This window comes from Sturnira hondurensis, unplaced genomic scaffold (genome assembly GCF_014824575.4).
Source record: "Sturnira hondurensis isolate 20B ecotype Veracruz unplaced genomic scaffold, ASM1482457v3 Scaffold0006496, whole genome shotgun sequence".
In the NCBI taxonomy this organism is placed as follows: domain Eukaryota; kingdom Metazoa; phylum Chordata; class Mammalia; order Chiroptera; family Phyllostomidae; genus Sturnira; species Sturnira hondurensis.
Genome location: NW_028079127.1, coordinates 18,875,014 through 18,897,226, shown reverse-complemented (window position 1 = coordinate 18,897,226; position 22,213 = coordinate 18,875,014). Strand labels below are relative to the sequence as shown.

Sequence of the window (22,213 nt, the reverse complement as noted above, 5' to 3'; positions counted from 1 at the left end):
AAAAAAAAGGAAACTCCAGAGTAAGAATCATTAGTACAAAAGCAGAAGGTGGTCTGAATAGATTACACACATTGAATGTTTATAATGGTGATCAGCTTGAGGGGTAAATGATAAAGGGCGGGTGCAGGGGTGAGGTAGTTTATTCTTTGCTTAAAGTTCCCAGCTGTTTTGTTTGATTGTTTAGTAGGTAAGAGGCAGTCATTTCAAAGGGCCAGAGCAGACAAGGGTAGGATGTAGTACAACACAGTCCCTGGAATGTGGAGGGGGGTTGCCTGCCCTTGTGTGAAGGGTATACTGTTCGTGATGCATCTGTAGGTAACTTGTATATGTACCTTCTGCTGCTGCCCTTTTCTTTGCTGCAGCTTGGTGACTCGTATCCTGAAGGGGCTTGGTTGGCACGGTAGCTGTGGTAATTTCTGCCCTGGATACACGGTCCCCAGAGTGTGAAAACTGTGAAGGGACAGCTGTTATGCCGTAGTCAAGAGGCAAAGTTTTCTGTATGGCATTCCTCTGCTGTGGAATGTGTTTCTCATTCAGTGTGGAAATGAGATGCGTAAATGGCCTCGCTTTTGTGTTGATTCTGGCAGGGTATTGCTGGGCAAGTGCATGCCCAGCTGGTTTCATTTGTTAATATTTGAAGTAATAAATAGCAGTGAAGGCTGGATTGAGACTCTGCTTATTAACTTTGTGACCCAGAGCAGCCCACTTGAGGTAGAGGAAGGCCTTTTATGGTAGAGAGGCCTTTTATCTTTTTAAAAAATCCTCACCTGAGCATATGTTTGATTTTTAGAGAGAGGGAGGGAGGAAGGGAGGAAGAGAGAGAGATAAGAGAAAGAGAAAGATCGATGTAAGAGAGAAACCTCCATCTGTTGCCTCTCGTACATGGTGCTACTGGGGATTGAACCCACAGCCTAGGTATGTGCCTTGACTAGGGATTGAATTCGCAACCTTTTGGTGCGTGGGACAATGCTCAAACCAGCTGAGCAACCCGTCCAGGTCTTAATTTCATCTTAAAAAAAAAAAAAAGCACTGGCTGGTGTGGCTCAGTGGAATGAGTGCTGGCCTTGTAAACCAAAGGATCGCCAGTTCAATTCCCAGTTAGGGCATATGCCTAGGTTGCAGGCCAGGCCCCCATTTGGGCCGCATAAGAGGCAACCACACATCAATATTTCTTTCCCTCTCTTTCTTGCTCCTTTCCCCTCTCTCTAAAAATAAATAAATAAAATCTTTGAAAAAATCAGCAATATGTGTATATATGCGTTTTTAATCATATATTAAAGAACTAGGCCTTTAATGAAAAATAGTAGCTCTTTGCCCTATCTATTCCTGTTTCTGATTTCCACTGCACACCCATTTTATTTAGCTCTTTTAGTTATTCTGATATTCCACATTTCTAAATAATAATCTTTTAATGTATATCTTGATCTTTTAAATTTTAGGGCTCATTTAATGATCTTCCGTTATGTGTGTGTTATGTTTCAATTGGCTCTGACTCCTGGTGACTCTGAGTGAGTGAGTCCCCGATGTGCTGTTGTCAGTAGCCCTGCTCAGCTTGTCAGGTTGTGCCTACGGCTTCTCGTGTGGAGTCAGTCCATCTCGTATTTGCTCTTTTTTTCTGCTGCCTTCTATTTCCCCCAGCATTATTATTTTGTGCTTTTTTCCCCCAAAGATTCTTGACTTTTTATCACGTGCTTGAAGTTTTGCTATTTTTTTCTCCAGCAATGTTTCAGGCTAATGTGCTCTTTCTGTTGGCCTGTGGTATCCATAGAGCTTACCTCTAACACCGTATTTCAAATGTATCCTTTTTTTGTTAGCCCTTTTCACTGTCCAAGTTTCACATCCATATATAGTCATTGGAAATAGGAGAGTATGGATGGTCTTAGTCTTGGATTCGATGATACATCTTTGCTCTTAATGATCCTAATTCTTCCTCCGCCCTCTTCTGAGTCTCAGCCTTCTCTTGATTTCTTGGCAGTAGTTTCCATTTAATTGATGATGTAATCATGGTGAGCAAAATCTGTAACAATTTTGATATCTTCATTCTCTATGTTAAAAGTATATTTCTTTTTTTTGAGATTTTATTGTTTTAGAGAGAGGGGAAGGGAGGGAGAGAAACATCAATGTGGGGTTGCCTCTCGCACACTCCCTACTGGGGACCTGGCCCCTGGAACCCAGCATGTGCCCTGACTAGGAATTGAACTGGTGACACTTTGGTTCACAGGCCAGCACTCAATCCACTGAGCCACACCAGCCAGGGCTTAAAAGTATATTTCGACTGTGGTCGTAAGTTTTGTCTTCTGGATGTTCTAAAATAGTCAGTCTTGCTTTTTGACACTTTATTCTTTCACTGTCATCAGCAGTGGTCTCAGATCATTGCTATTTTCTGCCAGTAAGATGAGAAGAATTAAGCTCTGAATGTTCTTCTTCATAGTCATATACTTGTCCCCTCCTCCAAAAGTCCAAAATAGTTATATCACCGCTTTTTGTTAAATCAGTGTATAGTTACTATGCCTGTATAACTAATTTTGTATCTGACCCACACAGTGAACTAAGGTTACATTTCTTTCTTATGTAACCTTGTTTTTTAAATAGTTAACAATTGATTCTTTTCTCATTTTTAAAAAGATTTTATTTATTTATCTTTAGAGGGGAAGGGAAGGAGGGAGGGAGAGAAATATCAATGTATGGTTGTCTCTCGTGCATCCCCCGCTGGGAACTGGCCTGCAACTCAGGCATGTGCCCTGACTGGGAATCGAACTGCGATCCTCTGGTTCACAGGCCCGTGCTCAATCCACTGAGCTATGCCAGCCAGGGCTCTGCTGTAACTCTTTTATTAGAATTGGACATCCTAGAATGATTCATTAATTTTCCTATATTGTCCCCTGTTTATTCATTGTATTACTTTTTTTGTTGTACTTCCTGGCAAAATTCTTCGACTTTCTATAGTACCATTTTTATTAAGTTGTGTTTTAAACTACAGCTATCTTATTTTTAACTTCTAAAAGCCCTTTGGGCTCTGGATTTTTTTCTTCCTTTCTACTCTATCCTATTATTTCATGGATATATTATATCATCTTAATGCTGTCTGAAAATTTTTGTTTCTTTGAAATTTTCTTTTACTTGTAACATTATTTCTGTTTCCTTTAATTCTCAGTTTTCTGGTTGTTTTGGTCTCTTTCCTTCATGTTAGACGTTCTCTTCACTAAAGGTGGTATTTTCTATTCATATTTAAGGCTGAAGCATTAAAATATTGACAGAAAGTTCTGTGAGTGAGGCTAGTATTCACTAACTGCTGGACATTACTGTAGAGCAATCAGAAGAGGGCCGAGCTCTCCGTGGAAGGAGAGCAGTCGTGTTTCCGGGACTGAGTCTTCCAGCGAGGATCCTCTGTTCTCCTCGAAGGCAGCAGGAAAAGCCTGCCTGTCAACCCTCTGGGAGCTCCATGTGGCAGCGGTGTCAGGGAGCCCATCATTTTCTACATAGTCTTTAACTTCAATTTTTTGTTTTTACACTATTGGCTCTCTTTGGTGCCCTCCAATGTATTGACCCCATTTTAACCTTTGCAGAGAGTAAATGATCATGTGGAGGAAGCTGTCAGTGGTGAAAGCCTGGCAGTGTAGAGCGGGAGAGATGATCTGAAGGTCTCACAGCCCTTTAACAGACTTTTTAACCAAGTTGCCTCTTCCCATCACCTAGTCCCACCCTCTGGGCCCACCACACCCACACGCGCACATGCATAACATGTGCACCATCAGGGGTTCCTGGTAACGTCCAGTCCCTGAGCCTTTCTGCACAGACAAGGGGCTTGATTCTCACTGATTTCCTTCCAACCCTCCCTACTTGTTTGCCCCCCTCTCCCTGTTTCCCGGGCTTAATTTTTAGTCTTATTTTCTGCCAAGTTATCTACTTTCCAGGTTTCATCTTTATCATTTGGAAGAGAAGGTGAATGTAGATGGGGAGGATTGGAGCTGGTTTCTTATTGGTCTCTGTATCTAAGAAGAGGTACTTAGGGAAGACAGATTACTGCTGTTTTAAGAGGTTTGTTCTGTCTTGTGCGGGAAGGGCTGACTGTGAACCTGAGAGTGCCTCAGCTGCCCCACAGCTTACTGTTAGGTAAGTCCATCCATTTCAGAATTGTGAATGAGTGCCCTTAACATCAGCCATAAATGCAGTGCCTATAAATGCAGCCTCCATTTTTTATATCAATATTTTCTCTGCCTTTCAGTTGGCTTTGTTTCCTTCTTAATATTCTTGTCTGTTATAGGGAAAGAAGATGATCAACTTACTAAAACTAACATAGAATTTTCTAAAAAGATTTTATTCACTTATTTTTAGAGAGAGGGTAAGGGAGGGAGAAACAGAGGGAGAGAAACATGGATCAGTTTCCTCTTGCATGCACCCTGTCCTAGACTGAACCCACAACCCAGGCATGTGCCCTGACCAGAAATCAAACAGCAACCTTTTGCTTTGTGGGATGCCCGGACCAACTGAGCCATCCACCCTAGCCACACCAGCAGGGAAGATAGAATTTCAAAAGTGTTAGGTCTCCTGCAGATGTTTGTGTTGTAAAAGAGGGTCAAAGCCTAAAGGGTATTAACTTCTGTTATCAGCGAATCTATGAGGGAGGATGTGCTTGGGTTGTGGGTGGAGTAGGGAAGACATCCTGGCCTCCCAGAGACAGAGGAGTAAATATTTATGCCAAGCAAATAGATTGTATAGGCAAACCCTCACGTAGTGCACAGTTTAAAAGAAATTTTTACTTTGCTTCTTTGCATTTTTATTTCTTGCAAATAGGTACTTGAAGATAAGTGTGAAATAGCTTGGACTTACTTAGATATTGTTTAGCTTCACAGCACTTTCTTTTTGAAACTCACTTTCAAGCCTTTGCCAACTATGTCATTTCAACAACCTAAAATGAAAGTTTATGTTCATGGACTTAGGATATTTTTAGCAGAAAGGTTGTTAGGGTTGCAAGTACTGAAGTTTAGATATTTTTATATTATGCTGGAACAAGTCCTAAAACTTTGGGGTATAACATAAACATTTTGAATAGGAGTAGAAGTTAGTTTGTGGTGAGGGATTTGATTATTGATAGCAGTTTTTTAAAATTTTATTTATTTATCTTTAGAGAGGAAGGGAAGGAGAGAAGGAGAGAAATGTCAATGTATGGTTGCCTCTTGTGAGTCCCCTGCTGGGAACCGGCCTGCAGCCCAGGCTTGTGACCTGACTGGGAATCGAACCACGATCATGTGGTTCGCAGGACCGGGCTCAATTCACTGAGGTACACCAGCCAGGGCTGATAGCAGTTTTAAAAAGGAATATTGGAGAAGTTTGAATAAACTCAAGTTTGTAATGGTTATTTTGTTAATGAAAAATAGAACAAGAAAATAAACCATCTACCTACATATAAAGTAAATGTTTGAAAGTAAGAGGTAAAAAGGAGAGAGATCTGGGAATCTTCCCTTCACAACTTGAACTTTAGATGTAGTGGTTAACTGCCACTAACTTGATTTTCATGTAAAGATTTTAGTTCTCATGGCAGGACATTCATTTTCTTTGAGGAGAGCAGTACTTTCAATGTAATTTTCTTTTAATTAGATTTTAATAATCATATTAGCACATCTTTATGCATATGTAGTTTAAAAATAAAGGTAGTGCCCTGGCCGGGTGGCTCAGTTGGTTGGAGCATCATCTGTATCCCAGAAGGCTTAGGGGTCTATTTCCAGTCTGGCACATACCTAGGTTGGGGTTTCAGCCCCTAGTTAGGTTCTGTACCGGAGGCAGCCAGTTCGTGTTTCTCACATCAGTGTTTCTCTCTCTTTTTGCCTCCCCTCCGCCCTCACCTGTATCTCGCCCTCTCTCCTTTCCTTTCTGTCTTTCTGGAATCAATGAATATATCCGTGGGTGAGGACTGAAATAAGTAAATAAAGTAATGGGGCCAGACTCATAGATGGAGAGCAGAAGACAGCTACTGGCAGGAGGAGGTTGGCAGTGGAGGGATTGAGCAAAATGGGAAAAGAACTCATGGACGTGGACAACAGGGTGGTGATTGCTGGGGGGAGGGCAGTATGAGGAGTCTAAATGGTAATGGAAAAAATACAATAAAGATTAAATAAGAAAATAAAACCTATTGAAATAAATTAAAGAAGGCAGCATACTTCATGACAAATACTCTACAGCACTGCTCATCTACTAAGTCAAAGGCATCATTGCATCACAACCTTTCTTTCCACATTGGGTTACACGCAGCTTAGTAGAAATAAACTTTAAATCAGGACTGTTAAACCTCAGGCTTTTTCTGCAGAATTCTAGGGATTCTTTCACAATGGTGAGGCAAATTCTTCTTGGCATGTGGTTGCAAAGTAGTTAAATTTATAGTTTCTGCTGACTCTTCAGTATACTTTTGAAATGTTCTGTGCCTGTTCTTGACAAGTGCTACACTACAGAGCTTTGGAGAGGCTAGATGTGTTGCTCAGATGGGCTACTGGTTTCTTTTTCTTCTTATACTTTTAAAAGTTTTTTTCCTGCCTTTTTAGCAGTGACAGGAACTAGGGATCATTATGTAGGAAAGCCAGATATTACCACCTGCCTAGTTATACTGTTATTTTAATCTGCCTAGGAGCAGACCTCTTAGCAGAAAAGGGTTGGTTAGCCTGAGACATTCAGCGGTTCTGTGCTGTCAAGTGCCCCCAGGTGAACTGTGCTCTGGGGCCAGTCGCCCAGATTGCTCACCTGGAAGGGTGTGTGTTCTCTTCTGCCAGCAAACCCGAGAGTGCAGTGTGGTCTCACAGCAGTGCTGATGGAGCCTCTAGTATTGAGGTCTCTGGTTAAAGAGGTCATTCGGTTAGCCTGGAAAAAGAAATTAGCACCATATTGACTGTAATAATAATAATGTTGCTTTCTGATTATATAATTCATTTCATTCCTGGTAATGGGGTTAGTATTCTCAGCTTTAGAGACAGTAACTGATTTTTTACTAGAAAAATTACTGTATAGTTAGCTATATAAAAGTATCTAAAGCTTATGACTTAAAACAATTATTTATAATATTTTATTCTCTGGACTGGACAATTTTTACATGAGGTTTCATCGCTCTGTTGCAGTCAGATATTGGTAGGAGCTGTAGTCCTCTGAAGGCTTGGTTGGGCTTGGCGTGGCTCACTCACGCAACAGGGGTTGCTTATGGGGGTGTTGCCTTATGGTCTCTCCTTATAACCTGGGCTTTTCACAGAACGGCAGCTGGATTCTGAGAGGAAGCCTCCCAAGAACATGTATTCCAAGAGGCAAGAAGCGAAAACTATCAGACTAGTTGAGGGCTGCGCCTGGAACCTTAATTAGCCTCACTCACTGCTGTCGTGTTTGATTGGTCAGAGCAGTCTCAGGGCCTGCCTGGATTCAAGGGTATGAGAAATAGACTCATCTTCTACCAGAGGAGTGTCGAGCTCACATTTTTGCAGAAGAGTACTTGGGATGAGAGATACCACAGTCATCTTTGGAAAATACCATCTGTTAGAAATTCTTGATTAAACAAAAACAAAAACAAAAATGTATCCTCAGCCTGATGGCTTAGTTGGTTGGAGCATTATCTATCCGTGCACCAAAAGTTTGCAGGTTTACTCTGCAGTTGGGATGTATATGGGAGGCAACTGATCAATGTTTCTCTTCCACGTAGATGTTTCTCTCTTCCTCTCCTTTGCTCTCTCAAAAATCAATAAATATAAATTCTGTCCAGAAAAACTCCAGTCATTATTAATATAATGAGAACAGTTTGTATGACATCAGTGTAACCTGGCAGCCAAGGAGAGTGGATTGGAGTGTGCATGTGTGAACAATGATGACTTCACTGTACTACTCAGTGGGGATGGTTGATGCCACTGAGTGAGGGTGTGTATTGTGTGGCCATTGCATTCAAAATGACTGAATGAGTAGAACAAGGAATCTGCATCAGATTTTGCATTAAGCTCGAACGTTTCCCCATGGAAACTATTCGGATGACCAGAAGGCTGCAACTGTGGGCAGCTGATGATTGACAGCTTCACAGGACTATGCTCTCCCTTATATGTCAGGTCTCATGCAGGGTGAAACATCAAAGCACCCAGGTGACTCAGCACCCTCTACAGCCCAGAGTTGGTGCCCTGCAACTTCTGACTTTTCCCAAAACTAAAATCACCTTTGAAAGGGAAAAGATTTCAGACTGTTGAAGAGATTCAGGAAAATGCAAGGGGGCAGCTGATGGCAATTGGGAAAACTGTGTGACGTCCCAAGGTGCCTACTTTGAAGGAGACTGAGGTGTCATTGTCCTGTGTACAGTGTTTCTTTTATCTTGTGTCTTCAATAAATGTCTCTATTTTTCATATTACATTGCTGGATACCTTCTGGATAGACCTCATATATCTTTGGGCGAGGATTAAAAAAGTAACTGTATAATACCTTAAAAGACTATATTAGTATATTCTTTCATATATATTATATATGTGTATGTGCATATATGTTGCATAAATATTGTGTCTATGTGCCTGTACATATAGTGTATATGTATCCATATGTACATATATAATGTATATTTCTGTGTCAGTATACATTATACAGTTGATATTTCTGTATCAATATACATTATACAGTTGACTCTTGAAAATGCCCAGCACAGTCGAAAAATCTGTGTATAACATTTTTTTAAAAGATTTTATTTATTTTTAGGGAGAGAGGAAGAGGGGGAGAAAGAGAGGGGAGAAACATTGTTGTGTGAGGGATACATTGATCAGTTGCCTCTCACACAACACCAGCTGGGAACCTGGCCTGCAACTCAGGCATGTGCCCTGACTGGGAATCAAACCTGTGACCTGTTGGTTTGCAGACTAGTACTTAGTCCCCTGAGCCACACCAGCCAGGGCTGTGTACAACTTTTGACTCCCCCCAAATTTAGTTGTTCCTCAGTATCCTCAGGGGTTGTTGGTTCCAGGACTTCTCATGGATGCTCAAAGTAGATTAATGTGCACAGTTGGCCCTCTGCATCTATAGACTGCCAAGCATGGACTGAAAACAGTATAGATGTTTATTGAAACAAATTTATGTGTAAGTGTACTTGCCTAGTTCAAACCCATGTTGTTCAGAGGTCACATGTACTTGGCTTTAAAAAAAGCACAAGCTTTTAATTAATGTTCACAAATTTCAAAACCAGCTGGCAGTTGAACTACCTTTCCTTTGCTGATTTGTGTTACCACACTCTCTGTGGAACTTTTTTTTTTACATTTTTTCTATTCTCAAACCTCTACCACCCGCTCTCACCCCACTCACAGTCAGCTGATGGCCTTGCTTTGTATTTCCTTGAGACTAAAGCAACTAGAGGAAAAATACAATTCTCCACCAAATCTCCCAGCTACTCATGGCATTAGAGTACCCACCCTAAGCAAAACCTTCCCTTTTCTGGAACCCAACCTCTCTTAGACTGCTCAAGGGTTTAACACCTGCGTCATCAAATTTTTTCTCTCTACTAGGTTTATTCACTTCAGTGTACAAACAGCCCAAATTCTGTTCCTTGATCAAACAGACCTTTTCTGCTACCTTATTTCTTTGCTTCTAAATACTAAAAATTATACGAAAGAATTGTCTGCACTCTGTCTTCATTTCTTCTTTTTGTTTTTTAATTTAAATAAAGTTGATATACATTATTATATTATATTAGTTTCAAGGATAAAATATAGTGATTTGACATTGATAGACCTTACGATATGATAATCACACCACGTAGTAACCATCTATTACCATGAGATTATCACAATATTTTAAACTACATTTTCCTTCTTTTTCAGCCATCCTCTCACCCTGCCCCGCTTTCTGGTAACCATCAACTTGATCTCTGTTTTTATGAGTCTATTTTTGTTCTTTGTTTATTTGTTTTCTTTTTAAATTTCACGTACAAGTGATATCATACATTTGTCTGATTTATTTCACTTAGCGTAATACCCTTTAGGTTCACCCATTTTCTGTTCTCTTGTGAACTCACTTCATTCCATCAAAATTGCCCTTGCACAGGTCAGTGATGGCCATTTTAATGCCAGATCCAGTGATCAGTTCTCAGTCTGTATTTTATTTAACCTCTCAATGCATTTGACAAAGTCTTCCTTAAAACCCTGTTTTCTTTTTTTAAATATATTTTATTGATTATGCCATTACAGTCATCCCATTTCCTCTCCTTCATTCCCCTCCACCCTGCACACCCCCTGCCCCATTCCCCCTTTAGTTCATGTCCATGTGTCACAAGTTCTTTAGCTTCTACACTTCCATACCGTTCTTGTCCTCCCCCATCTATTTTTTACCTACTGTCTATGCTACTTATTCTCTGTACCTTCTCCCCCCCCCTTGTCCTCCTCCCACTCCCCTGTTGCTATCCCTCCTTGTGATCTTCATTTCTATGGTTCTGCTCCTGATCTAGCTGTCCTCTTAGTTTGCTTTTGTTTTAGGTGTGGTTGTTAATAACTGTGAGTTTGCTGTCCTTTCACTGTTCGTATTTTTTATCTTTTTCTTAGATAAGTTCCTTTAACATTTCATATAATAAGGGCTTGGTGATGATGAACTTCTTTAACTTGACCTTATCTGAGAAGCACTTTATCTGCCCTTCCATTCTAAATGAAAGCTTTGCTGATTAGAGCAGTCTTGGATGTAGGTCCTTGCCTTTCATGACTTGGAATACTTCTTTCCAGCCCCTTCTTGCCTGTAAAGTCTCTTTTGAGAAATCCGCTGACAGTCTGATGGGAACTCCTTTGTAGGTGACTGTCCCCTTATCTCTCTTGCTGCTTCTAGGATTCTCTCCTTCATTTTAATCTTGGCTAATGTAATTATGATATGCCTTGGTGTGTTCCTCCTTGGGTCCACTTTCTTTGGGACTCTCAGAGCTTCCTGGACTTCCTGAAAGTCTATTTCCTTTGCCAGATTGGGGAATTTCTCCTTTATTATTTGTTCAAATAACGTTTCTACTGGTTGCTCTTCCTCTTCCCCTTCTGGTGTCCCTATAATTCAGATGTTGGAAAGTTTAAAAATGTCCTGGAGGTTCCTAAGCCTCTCTTCATTTGTTGAATTCTTGTTTCTTCATTCTTTTCTGTTTGGTTATTTCTTTCTTCCTTCTGGTCTGCTCCATTGATTTGAGTCCCAGTTTCCTTTCCATCACTGTTGGTTCCCTGTGCATTTTCCTTCATTTCACTTAGTGTAGCCTTCACTTTTTCATCTAATTTGCGGCCAAAATCAACCAGTTCTGTGAGCATCCTCATCACCAGTGTTTTGAACTGTGCGTCTGATAGGTTGGTTATCTCTTGGTTGCTTAGATGTATTGGTTCTGGGGCTTTGATCTGTTCTTTCTTTTGAGCCATTTTGTTTTGGCCCGATTGCACCTGTTATGTAGTGAGGGGTGGAGCCTTAGGTGCTCACCAGGGTGGGAAAACCCACTCACTGTGTTGTGACGCTGTATGTGGGGGTGGGGTCAGACGGAATAATGGCGCTTGCTCCTCTCTTTCTCTGATTTCAGTCCCCTCTGCCACTTCCCACAATCAAATTGTGCCCTTCTGGTGCTGGTTCCCGGGTGGGTTGGCTTGTGTACGTTGTAGGACCTTGTGGGTCTCTCCAAAGAACTCTTCTGTGAGGCTGGGAGTCTCCCAGCACCTCACCCCCTCCAAATTTTTTCAATTGGTGCTTTTAGGCTTTATTTCCTGGCACTGGGGCCCTGGGTTGTGGGGTCTGTCTCACTGCCCATTTTTTGCCTAATTTACTGCGCATGAGTATGTGTCTGCGGTCAGCCAGCCACCTTGGGCACCTCACTGTGTTTGCTTGTTTCCTCCTCATGCCTGGGGTCTGCCAACCACCACTTTTTACTGCTGTGACCCCTCTCCTCTGGCCGCCAACTTCGCCCCTCTTAATCAGTCTGTATGAATCGTTAGTTGTCAGACTTTTGTACAGTTCAATTTTCTGTCTGTTCTGGTTGTATTTTTGTTTCTAAATCTTTGTAGTCCTTAAATTTGGTTGTGGGAGGAGGCACAGTGTTTCCACCTACGCCTCCGTCTTGGCTGGAAGTCTCAACTCAATTTCCGATGTGATGATTGTTGTATAGTTCAGTTGTCATTTTGATGTGGTCATGCAAGGAGGTGAGCCATGTTTACCTATGCCACCATCTATACCAGAAGTCTGAAAGAGTGATCTTTGACTTCATTTTTCACCTCTAAACCATCAGCAGATTATCCACCATGTCTTCTAAGCCCTAAAATATTTATCACCACCATTCTTACCTTCATCTAGTGAAACAGCATTCTGTGATTATTGAAATAAATAGCCTTCTGACTAGAATCTCTGCTTTTCTCTTTGCTTTTTCATGACTTACTCTCAACAGAGCGCTCAGAGTGTTGTTTTCAAGACCTAAGTCATGTCATATCACTCTTCTGCTGCAAATTCCTAGTGGCTCCCCATCTTGCTTGGATTGACAGCCAGAGATAGTGTCCGAAGGCCTACCCAGCTGGTCTTTATTGCCTGTGTTCACTGTGCGTGTTGCCCTTGTTCACTTTGCTCCCTGTGCTCTGATCCCTCTGTTCTCCATGGACCTGCCACGTCCACTTTCACATCATAGCCTTTGCTCTTGCTGTTTTTTATGCCTCTAAAACTTCCCGTTTTCTCAGATGCTGTCTCCTTATTTCACCCATATTTCTACTCAGAGTTCAGCTCCCAAAGAAGCCTTTCCCTGGCCACCTTACCTGAAGCAGTACTTTCTCCCACGCCCCAGCAACCCACCCTTGGGTACTCACTGTCCCTTTTCTGCTTTAATTTTTTTTCTTAGGACTTGTCACTACCACCATCTATTTCTTTTCTTTTTGTTTGTCTCTGCTCTGTAGAATGAAAACATCACGGGAGTAGTGACCACAATAAAGTGATCACATTCAGCTTGTGCTCCATGAGTATTTGTTAATGGGGCAAATGAGTAAACGCTCATGTAAATATGCAGTGGATCACTGTGTGTGTTTTGAAAGGAAAATAATAATTCTAACTTTCTATTTTAAATTTAGACAGGTAGCCGTGTTTTATCAAAACCACATTGCCTTTACCACTTGTCTACAAGATCTGAATTTGCCAGACAGTGCAGTTTGCTTAGGTGTTCTTGCTTTGTGAGCTGGCAAGACTCTGTAAATTCTGCTCTTTTGCCAGCATTGTGTCTTATCAAGGTGCTTGACTTTTCTTCATATGTCCATCAACTAAAGAAGGGACAGATAGAGTGCATTATTCCCAAGGTCTTGTAGTTAAAAATAATTTTTCTCTAAGATGGAAGTTTAAAAGTCTAATGCTCCATTAGGTGACTTCTCAGTCATATGATGTTTTGAACATTTCGGTCAGAAGCTCACTGCCACCTAAAAACATTAGCTGATTCTACTGGTTTTCAATTTGCTTTATAATTAATTTTATTTATAGCCACTTAAATCAAGCTTATTTTGGCAAGGCTCCTTTTAAAGGAAATCTCAGATAGAGGCTTTACTAACACTATAGTACAGGTCAGCAATTTTCAACCTCTTTCATCTCATGGCACACAGATGGCCATTGTATTGGTGGTTGTCTTTTTTTAAATTTGCCAATCTTAAGGAAAAAGATGTCAGTGCCTCTGACTAGTCAGGTAGTACACATTTTGAAAATTTTTGTGGCACACCAGTGTGCTGTAGCACATTGGTTGAAAATCACTAGTATAGGTTGATCTGTGTTTAAAAACATTCTTTTTAGGTAAGTTACATTCCAAGAATCTTCATTACCTAAAATTATGCTTCTAAAATTATGCTTCTCCATAATGCAAACAGAAACCTAAAAATTCTAAAATCAAAATTTAACTTGTGAGCAAATAGGAATTTGGTTTTAAAATCTATATTCTTGAGTATGTCGTTTTGCTCGAGTATGTCATGGCACTTAAATTTTTTAGTTGTGAGTATAGCCACTCTGACATCATTAAGTTCATTAAAAGGTTCCCACTTAACTCTTATAAAGGTCACACTTTTTATTAAACTAAAAAGAGTAGAAAACGATGGCACTAGGGACACATAACTGTTTACAAAAGCTAATTAAAGCAAGATGAGGCCTGGAAACCTGAAGTGAATGCCACTCCAGAGACCTGAGCTTTGAAACCTTAGTACCTTTAAAATAGGGCAGGTGATTCTTGCCCCCCTCCCCCAGCTTGAGTGCTCCCCTGGGGAAACCAGAGGTGTTGTCGCACGGTTGGCATCTTAGTTGTCACAGACAGAGTGACTTCTGTCAAAGAAGACAGATCTAGGCTGCTGTGTAACTTTCTATTCTGATTAAGTTTAGTAGCTTTGATTTACTGGGAAATTAGTCCAGAGTGGAGTAGAGATAAACAGTTCTGTGCACGATCCTGATCAATTATACTAGTTGTCGGATGTCACTGTGTAGAGGCTTTTAGATAGTACAAACGAAGGACTTTAAGATTCTTAGCTAAACTTCTCTTTACATTGCCTTTTTTAGAGATTTAGAGAAATGAACACTTTCCATCGTTTAACTATTTCTCTTTCTTTTTTCATTCCTTTTCCACATTCCCTTTTTTATTTCACCCAACACCAAAAATGCCCTTTTAGAAACACAAAGTAGATCTTTTCTACAAACTACGCCATGTGATGAATGAACTTATTGACCTTCGAAGGCAGCTACTGTCTGGTCACCTGACTCAGGATCAGGTGCGAGAGGTTAAGCGGCACATCACCGTGCGCCTGGACTGGGGGAACGAGTAAGTACGGCGGTCATCTGGGCACCTTTCAGTTTCATTTACAATGATTCCTCATGGAGTTCGTACTTGAGCAAAGCTTCTCTTCAGTGATTTAAAGTCACTGTTATATTTTCTACCAAGCTTTGATTATTTGTACTGTGAGTACTATAGTTGTTTCTTTTAGTTTAGCAAAGGACACTCGCTGGTTCTACTCATCGAACTTTCTCAGCCTCCATTTTCACTTCTGGGAAATCAAATTAGACATTATCTATTGAGAAAATATGAAATAAATAACAAACTGACAGTAATCAGAGGGGAGGGGGAAGAGGGATAATGGTGGGGAAAATAGGGGAAAGGCCGTCCAGGAGCATGTATAAAGGACGCGTGGACAAAGCCAAAGGGGGTAGGTTCGAGGGTGGGGCGGGGAGTCTGGTGGGGTGAAAGTGGAGACAGCTCTACTTGAAGAGAAGAACAGTTTAAAAAAGCTGATTTGAGCAGTGGGGAAAAAAGATTAAAAGCAAGTTATAATAAAAAGATGATGGGAAGAGGACCAGCAATAAATGAGATATATGAACCCATTTCTAGAAATTGGAAACTAGTTAGAGGATTAGTGACAGAGGAAGCCCAGTAGAGATGGGGGAAACTTTAGCTAGTGAAGGAGCTACTCCCTTTTAGCTCCCAGAATCATGGAGGGTGCGAGTGTGCCTTTGAGCTCTAAACAATGGGATGGCTTAAAAGTATGTAAAAGGAATAATCCACCAGCAGCATGGCAGCCAGGCGTCAGACTAACAAATACGAAGATCAGCCTCGGGGGTGGAACTGGAGAAACATGAACTGGGACCTTATTAGTCTTCTATGTTGTGGCATTTAAGGGTTTCAAAGTGTATTACACCAGACCAGATCCCTTCCACTTACCAGAAAGAGAAACTTGCTGGTTACCCACCTGTGTACAGAACCCTCCCCGTACTTCTAATACCTTTCAAATCTGGATGGACAATCGAGTATTATCAAATATTTGAAGAAATCCTTCTGTAGGGAAGAGACAGAAACTGGATAAACAAAATACTGTGTCCCAAATGAAATAATCTGGCACCAGAGAGAATTAGAGATTAGTAAAGAACTTTTTAAAAAAATCTCAGTATCCTCAAAGAGAATCAAGAAGATCCATTGTATAGGATAAAATGCTGTGAAAAAGGAATGGAGAATGTGATTTCCAAAATGAAACATTTAGGAATAGAACAGGAAGGTAATTTTATGTTGTTACTAGGAAAATTAAAAGATGGGAAATAATTGAAGAAAGAAGAGTAATACAGATGTTCAAGCCAGTGAGTCCCACATCAGGCATTATAATTTCCAGGAAAAAAAGTAAATAAAGTAGAAATTCTAGCTCCGGCCAGTATGTCTCAGTGGGTTGCAGTGTTGTTCCAGAAACTGAAAGGTTATGGGTTCAATTCCTGGTAAGAGCACATGCCTGGGTGGCAGATTCAGTCACCAGTTGGGGCATGTACAAGAGGCAGCCCATTGATGTTTCTCCATCACTTCCCCTCTCAGTAAGGCCAATGAGCGTGTCCTCAGGTGAGGATTAAAAAAAGAAGAAATTCTAAAGAAATAATAGAAGAAAATTTTTCAGAGCCAACCCAAGAGTCCTAGGGTTGAAAGGTCCCACCAAAGAGTCAATATGAATGGGGAAAACCCCAGCAAGGCACATGAAAATATTTCAGTGCCTCAGGACGATGAGAATATCCTAAAGGGTTTTCAGAGAGCAAAACAGGTTTTGGGAATAAGAATCACATTGGCCTCAAAAGTTTTACCAGTAACACTGGACACTAGAATATAATGATTGGGAGATGATTTGCCAGACAGAATTGTATAAACAACCAAGTTGTCTAGTAAAGTATGAAATATTCAGTGATGCAGGAATTATCTTTCATAGCCCCTTTCTTAATAAGGGACTTGAGAATGTGTTCTTAAAAAAGTTGAAGAATAAATGAGGGAAGAGGAAACCCAGAATGTAATAAACAGTGGGCTGAGCTCAGAGCCAAACTGTTTGTTCATCATTAGAAAACAAAAAGGGCCCTGGCTAGTGTAGCCAAGTAGATTGAGCACGGGCCTGTGAAGCAAAGGGTTGCTGGTTTGATTCCCAGTCAGGGCACATGCCTGGGTTGCAGGCCAGGTCCCCAGGAGGGGACATATGAGAGGCAACCACACATTGATGTTTCTCTTCCACTCTTTCTCCTTCCCTTCCCCTCTCTGTAAAAATAAATAAATAAAAAATATTTTTTTAAAAAGAAAAGGAAAGGGTACAACTCTAAATTGGTTGTTCGTGACCTTTTGAAGTGACACTGTGATATCCTTGTTTGTTTACATTACATCTTTTCTTGACTGTTACATAGAGTTGCTTGGCACACACCACTGACCCCTTGTATGATACGACATGGATTTAGGTGTACCGTAGATCATACAGCATTATTCTCCAACTCTCACTTTGGACAATACAGATCTTAGCAAAATACAGTATGCCAACTCATAGCATAGTTACTGGTCCTGTCCCCTCAGCCCCAAACAGTACTGTGTTATAAAATGGTATCAGTGCATTTATTTTAAAAATCAGTAACAGTAGTAATTACAAACATAACATTACCACAAGCCAAGCAAATTGTTAACACTAGAACTGATAACACTAACAGTTGTATATAACTCACTGTTACAGTTTAACTGCAACTATATATACCAGTGAAAGAAGAAGAGAATTATTTTAGATTTATCATTACCTCTTCATAATAAAACTTGGAAAAATACCAGATTTTGCCATCAAATCTAAAAACTTGAAGACGATAGTTTGGAAACAAACTTTAAATTGTTTGAAAAAGGCTAATACCATTATAAATACCTGTTGGTAAATTACAGAGTAATTCCACTTTCGTGAATATCTTTTTCTCAAAAGACTGTGTCTTGGGGGCTGGGGCGGAGTATTTATATGTGCACTCTAATAAACAAATGAAAAAACTAAAACCAGGAACATAGTTCCATGCCCTTCTTCACTTTTCCTTCTCCCTCTCCCATTTCTCCCTCTCCCACTTCTCCGTATCTCCTTCCCATCTTTCTCCCTTGCACTTCTTGTTTCCCCTCCGACTCCTTTCCATTTCCTCCTCCCACCCCCATGGAAAAATTAGTCACTTAAAAACTTAAATGAGAGCTTTGTAGGTCTATCATTATTAAAGGAAAAAGACATACTGCTCCCCAAACCAATAGGACTCTTCTCTCTGGTTCTCGCTTGAACTAATTCTTTTTCGAAATTTCCTTTTTACTTGGAAAGAAGAGGTGGAATACTGCAAAAATGATGTCATTCCACACGATTAGGTTATATAAAGGAGACTGTTCCGCACAGCAGCCGAGCACTTGATAACTGGGTCCATTGTTTCATTTAGGCCCTAATAGTTCCTCAATTGTTGTCCCATCACACTTTTATAAATGCCACAAAATATTGATGCTTAGCAGAGGTTGGCATGTGTTGCATGCATAATTAATGCTTGCTGAATGTATTTTTGTATTTTAATTGATGTAATTAAATATTAATTATCTATAAGCTCTTACATAGACTTTATAGCTCTACCTTTTCAGAACCTATATCAGAAGCTGTTGATGACAGCTGTTAATAGTTTACTGAGCACATCTACCTATATCACTGTGTGAAGTGCTGGTCTAACTTGCATGCATGTTATAGTGAAATGCTGTGATACTCTTTTAAGAGAAGAACTCTCTTTTATCTAAGGAGGAAACTGAGGTTCAGAAGCACTTTCTCCAGTGTTATATCATGAGTAGTGGAGCGAGTGTTTGTACCTGGGACTGACCCCAAAGCCCATGCACTTTATGCAGGACCTTACTATTGCTCAGACTTTTTTTCAGAATTTTAAAATTTATTTATCTTCAGAAGGAAAGGGAAGGAGAGAGAGAAATATCATGTATGGTTGCTTCTTGTGCGTCCCCTGCTGGGAACTGGCCCCTGCTGTGAACTGGCCCCTGCTGGGAAGTGGCCTGCAACCTAGGCATGTGCCCTGACTGGGAATTGAACCTCAATCCTTTGGTTTGTAGGCCCTATTGCTTGGATTATTTTTCATTGTGAGTCTTAAGCCCAGGCAAACTATTGCCAGTGTTTCAACTCCATGGGTTATTTGGTCTTTCTTCTGTACTCCTACTGTGGATGCTGTATGTTGCATAATACATATCTGATTTGAGTGAGAACTTTCAAGGATAGAAACTAAACGGGCACCTTATACTTTTATTTAGAATTCAGATGCTGAGCTTTCCTCATCTACATAATAACGATTTTTACTTTCTTTCTTGAGTTTAATAATTATTATTTATTTGGTAAAAAGTTTGAATATTTGGCCATTAAATTTATGTGTTGTACATTTGTTGACCTAGTCAATGTGTAGACTGATTTTAAAAGTAAAAATTATTAAAACCATATCAGGTAGGGATAAGCACTTATAAAATTGTGCTCTTACGTTTTTAGGATCCAAAATATAGGAAGGGCATAAAACAAAGTTGTGTTCAAATTAACTGTCTGTTCAAGACTCCTATACAAAGGATAAGTCTGTTATATCTTTTCCAAGGGAATTTTAAAAGAATTTGTCTAGCAGTGTAATTTTAATGTGTCAATGTAGTATTTTCCAACATCTCCCTAAAGATGTTTATAAAAGTTTCTTCTCAGTCTCTTAATTTCATCACTGCAGTACCTACAGCACAGCCAAGTTAAAATCACATTCGTCCAGGGCCAGCCACCTAATTAATTTTTGCCTTAGAAAAACCTATCTCAGAAATATGTTATTCTTAGAATGATTTATAGAGTTTTTGTGTTTGTTCTTCAGGTAGAAAGTTCAGATTTGAATAAAATGTAAGCATTTTATAAGCTCTTGTTGAATTAGAATGCTATTTCTATGGATTATAACTGTCAAATGAAATAATTGCTATCTTTTCACTGTGATTTTTGTGTTTAAGACAAATCACCAATAAATATATAATTGGTAGTTTTTCGTTGTATCTCTCCCTCTTTTATATTCTCTCCCTCCTCCACCTCTCTTTTTCTGCCTTCTCTCACAGACTCTCATAGATCCCAACCCACCCAGCTCCCCTTTTTCTTGCTTAGTTTATGTTCCTCACTAAGGGAGTTGCCTTGGAGGAAGAAATACGAGCAGTAGTGGGAGTCGTGCAGTAGTGAGTGAGTCGGGCAGTAGTGCGAGTGAGTCGGGCAGTAGTGTGAGTGAGTCAGACAGTAGTGCGAGTGAGTTGGGCAGTAGTGTGAGTCGTAGTTTGCAGAAAATACTGCCACCTGCCCACCACTAACAAGTTTCCTCTGGGGAGGTTTTTAGCTGNTCTCATAGATCCCAACCCACCCAGCTCCCCTTTTTCTTGCTTAGTTTATGTTCCTCACTAAGGGAGTTGCCTTGGAGGAAGAAATACGAGCAGTAGTGGGAGTCGTGCAGTAGTGAGAGTGAGTCGGGCAGTAGTGCGAGTGAGTTGGGCAGTAGTGTGAGTCGTAGTTTGCAGAAAATACTGCCACCTGCCCACCACTAACAAGTTTCCTCTGGGGAGGTTTTTAGCTGAGAATCCGAGAAGTGTGTGACTCAGCTTACCTTTAAGGACATGGTGATACTTTCCAGCTTCAGGAAATCTGATTTTAGCACATGTTTCCAGTGACTTCTTAGAATTCTCTTGAGACAGGAGGTTGTATCCAACAGTCAGTGTCTTGCTCTACTCCAGAAATCTGGGGTAGTTGTGTTTAAAGTGTGCTTGTGTCGGAATTCTTCTGTCAGGTTGTCATGTTTTAATGACTAACACACATACATTCTTTGCTCTCACTGTACCCTACACTTAGCACAGCACAGCACAGCGCCTGCACTTGGCAGGCAGTACATGCACGAATCTGAGTAATACACTGGGTTTGTTTTTATGCCTGGTGGTCGCTCATTTACCAGTTGGTATTTGTTACTTTCTGGATTGATGTATTGACACAAAAATTATCCCTTGAAGGACTTCCGGCCAAGATGGAGGCGTAGGTGGAAACACTGTGCCCCCTCCCACAACTAAATTTAAAGACAGTGAAGTTTTAGAAACAAAAACACAGCCAAAACAGTGAAAATTGAACTGTACGGAAGTCCGACAACAAGGAACCACTCAGCCAGACTGATAAACCAAGCGAAGGATCGAACAGTGAGACAGACAGCTCAGGCTAGGGCCCCAGCGACGGGAATTAGAGCCTGAAAGCACCAACTGGAAAGACTTTCTCAGGGTTGAGGGGCCGGGAGAAGCTCCCAGGCTTACAGAGATTTTGTTGGAGAGACCCACAGGGTCCTGGAGAGTACACGGGCCCACACAGCCAGGAACCAGTGCCAGAGGGGCCCAATTTGCTTGTGGGAAGCCGCAGAGGGGACAGAAATCTGAGAGAGAACGGAGCAGAGCAAAGCTCCAATTTCTTTCCCTCTCTGACCCCACCCCCACATAGAGCGTCACAACCCAGCAACTGGGTCGCCTGGCCCTGGTGAACACCTAAGGCTCTGCCCCTCATACATAACAGGTGCGAACAGACCAAACATTATGACTCAAAAACCGCTCAAAGCTCCAGAGCCTATAATTCTAAGTGACCAAGAAAGAGCCAACCTTTCAGATGCACAGTTCAAAATACTGATGATCAGGATGCTCACAGAACTGGTTGATTTTAGACACAAATTAGAGGAACATATGAAGGCTAAACTGATTGAAATGAAGGGAAATGCACAGGAAACCAATAGTGATGGAAAGGAAACCGGGACTCAAATCAAGGGAGTGGACCAGAAGGAAGAAAGAAACAACCAAATAGAAAAGAAGGAAGAAACAAGAATTCAACAAATGAGAGGCTTAGGAACCTCCAGGACATCTTTAAACATTCCAACATCCAAATTATAGGGGTACCAGAAGGGGAAGAGGAACAGCCACGAGTGGAAAACTTATTTGAATAAATAATAAAGGAGAACTTCCCCAGTCTGGCAAAGGAAGTAGACTTCCAGGAAATCCAGGAAGCTCAGAGAGTGCCAAAGAAGTTGGACCCAAGAAGGAACACACCAAGGCACATCATCATTACATTAGCCATGATTAAAATGAAGGAGAGAATCCTAGAAGCAGCAAGAGATGAAGGGACAGGTACCTACAAAGGAGTTCCCATCAGACTGTCAGCTGATTTCTCAAAAGAGACCTCACAGGCAAGAAGAAGCTGGAAGGAAGTATTCCAAGTCATGAAATTCAAAGACCTACAGCCAAGACTGCTCTATGCAACAAAGCTTTCATTTAGAATGGAAGGGCAGATAAAGTGCTTCTCAGATAAGGTCAAATTCAAGGAGTTCATCATCACCAAGCCCTTATTATATGAAATGTTAAAGGGACTTATCTAAGAAAAAGAAGATGAAAAATATGAACAGTGAGAGAACGGGAAACTCACAAGTATTA

At 40.8% G+C, this 22,213-nt stretch overlaps 1 protein-coding gene across 6 annotated transcripts in view; it reads left to right on the top strand.

Moving 5' to 3' along the window:
- DOCK3 (dedicator of cytokinesis 3) overlaps positions 1-22,213 on the top strand; it is a 301,329-nt gene that overhangs the window by 120,071 nt on the left and 159,045 nt on the right. For all 6 annotated transcript variants that reach the window (XM_037049608.1, XM_037049606.1, XM_037049605.1 and 3 more), the window contains exon 6: positions 14,604-14,752. In XM_037049608.1, coding sequence (XP_036905503.1) covers positions 14,604-14,752 — 149 coding nt within the window. The remainder of the gene's footprint in view (positions 1-14,603; positions 14,753-22,213) is intronic.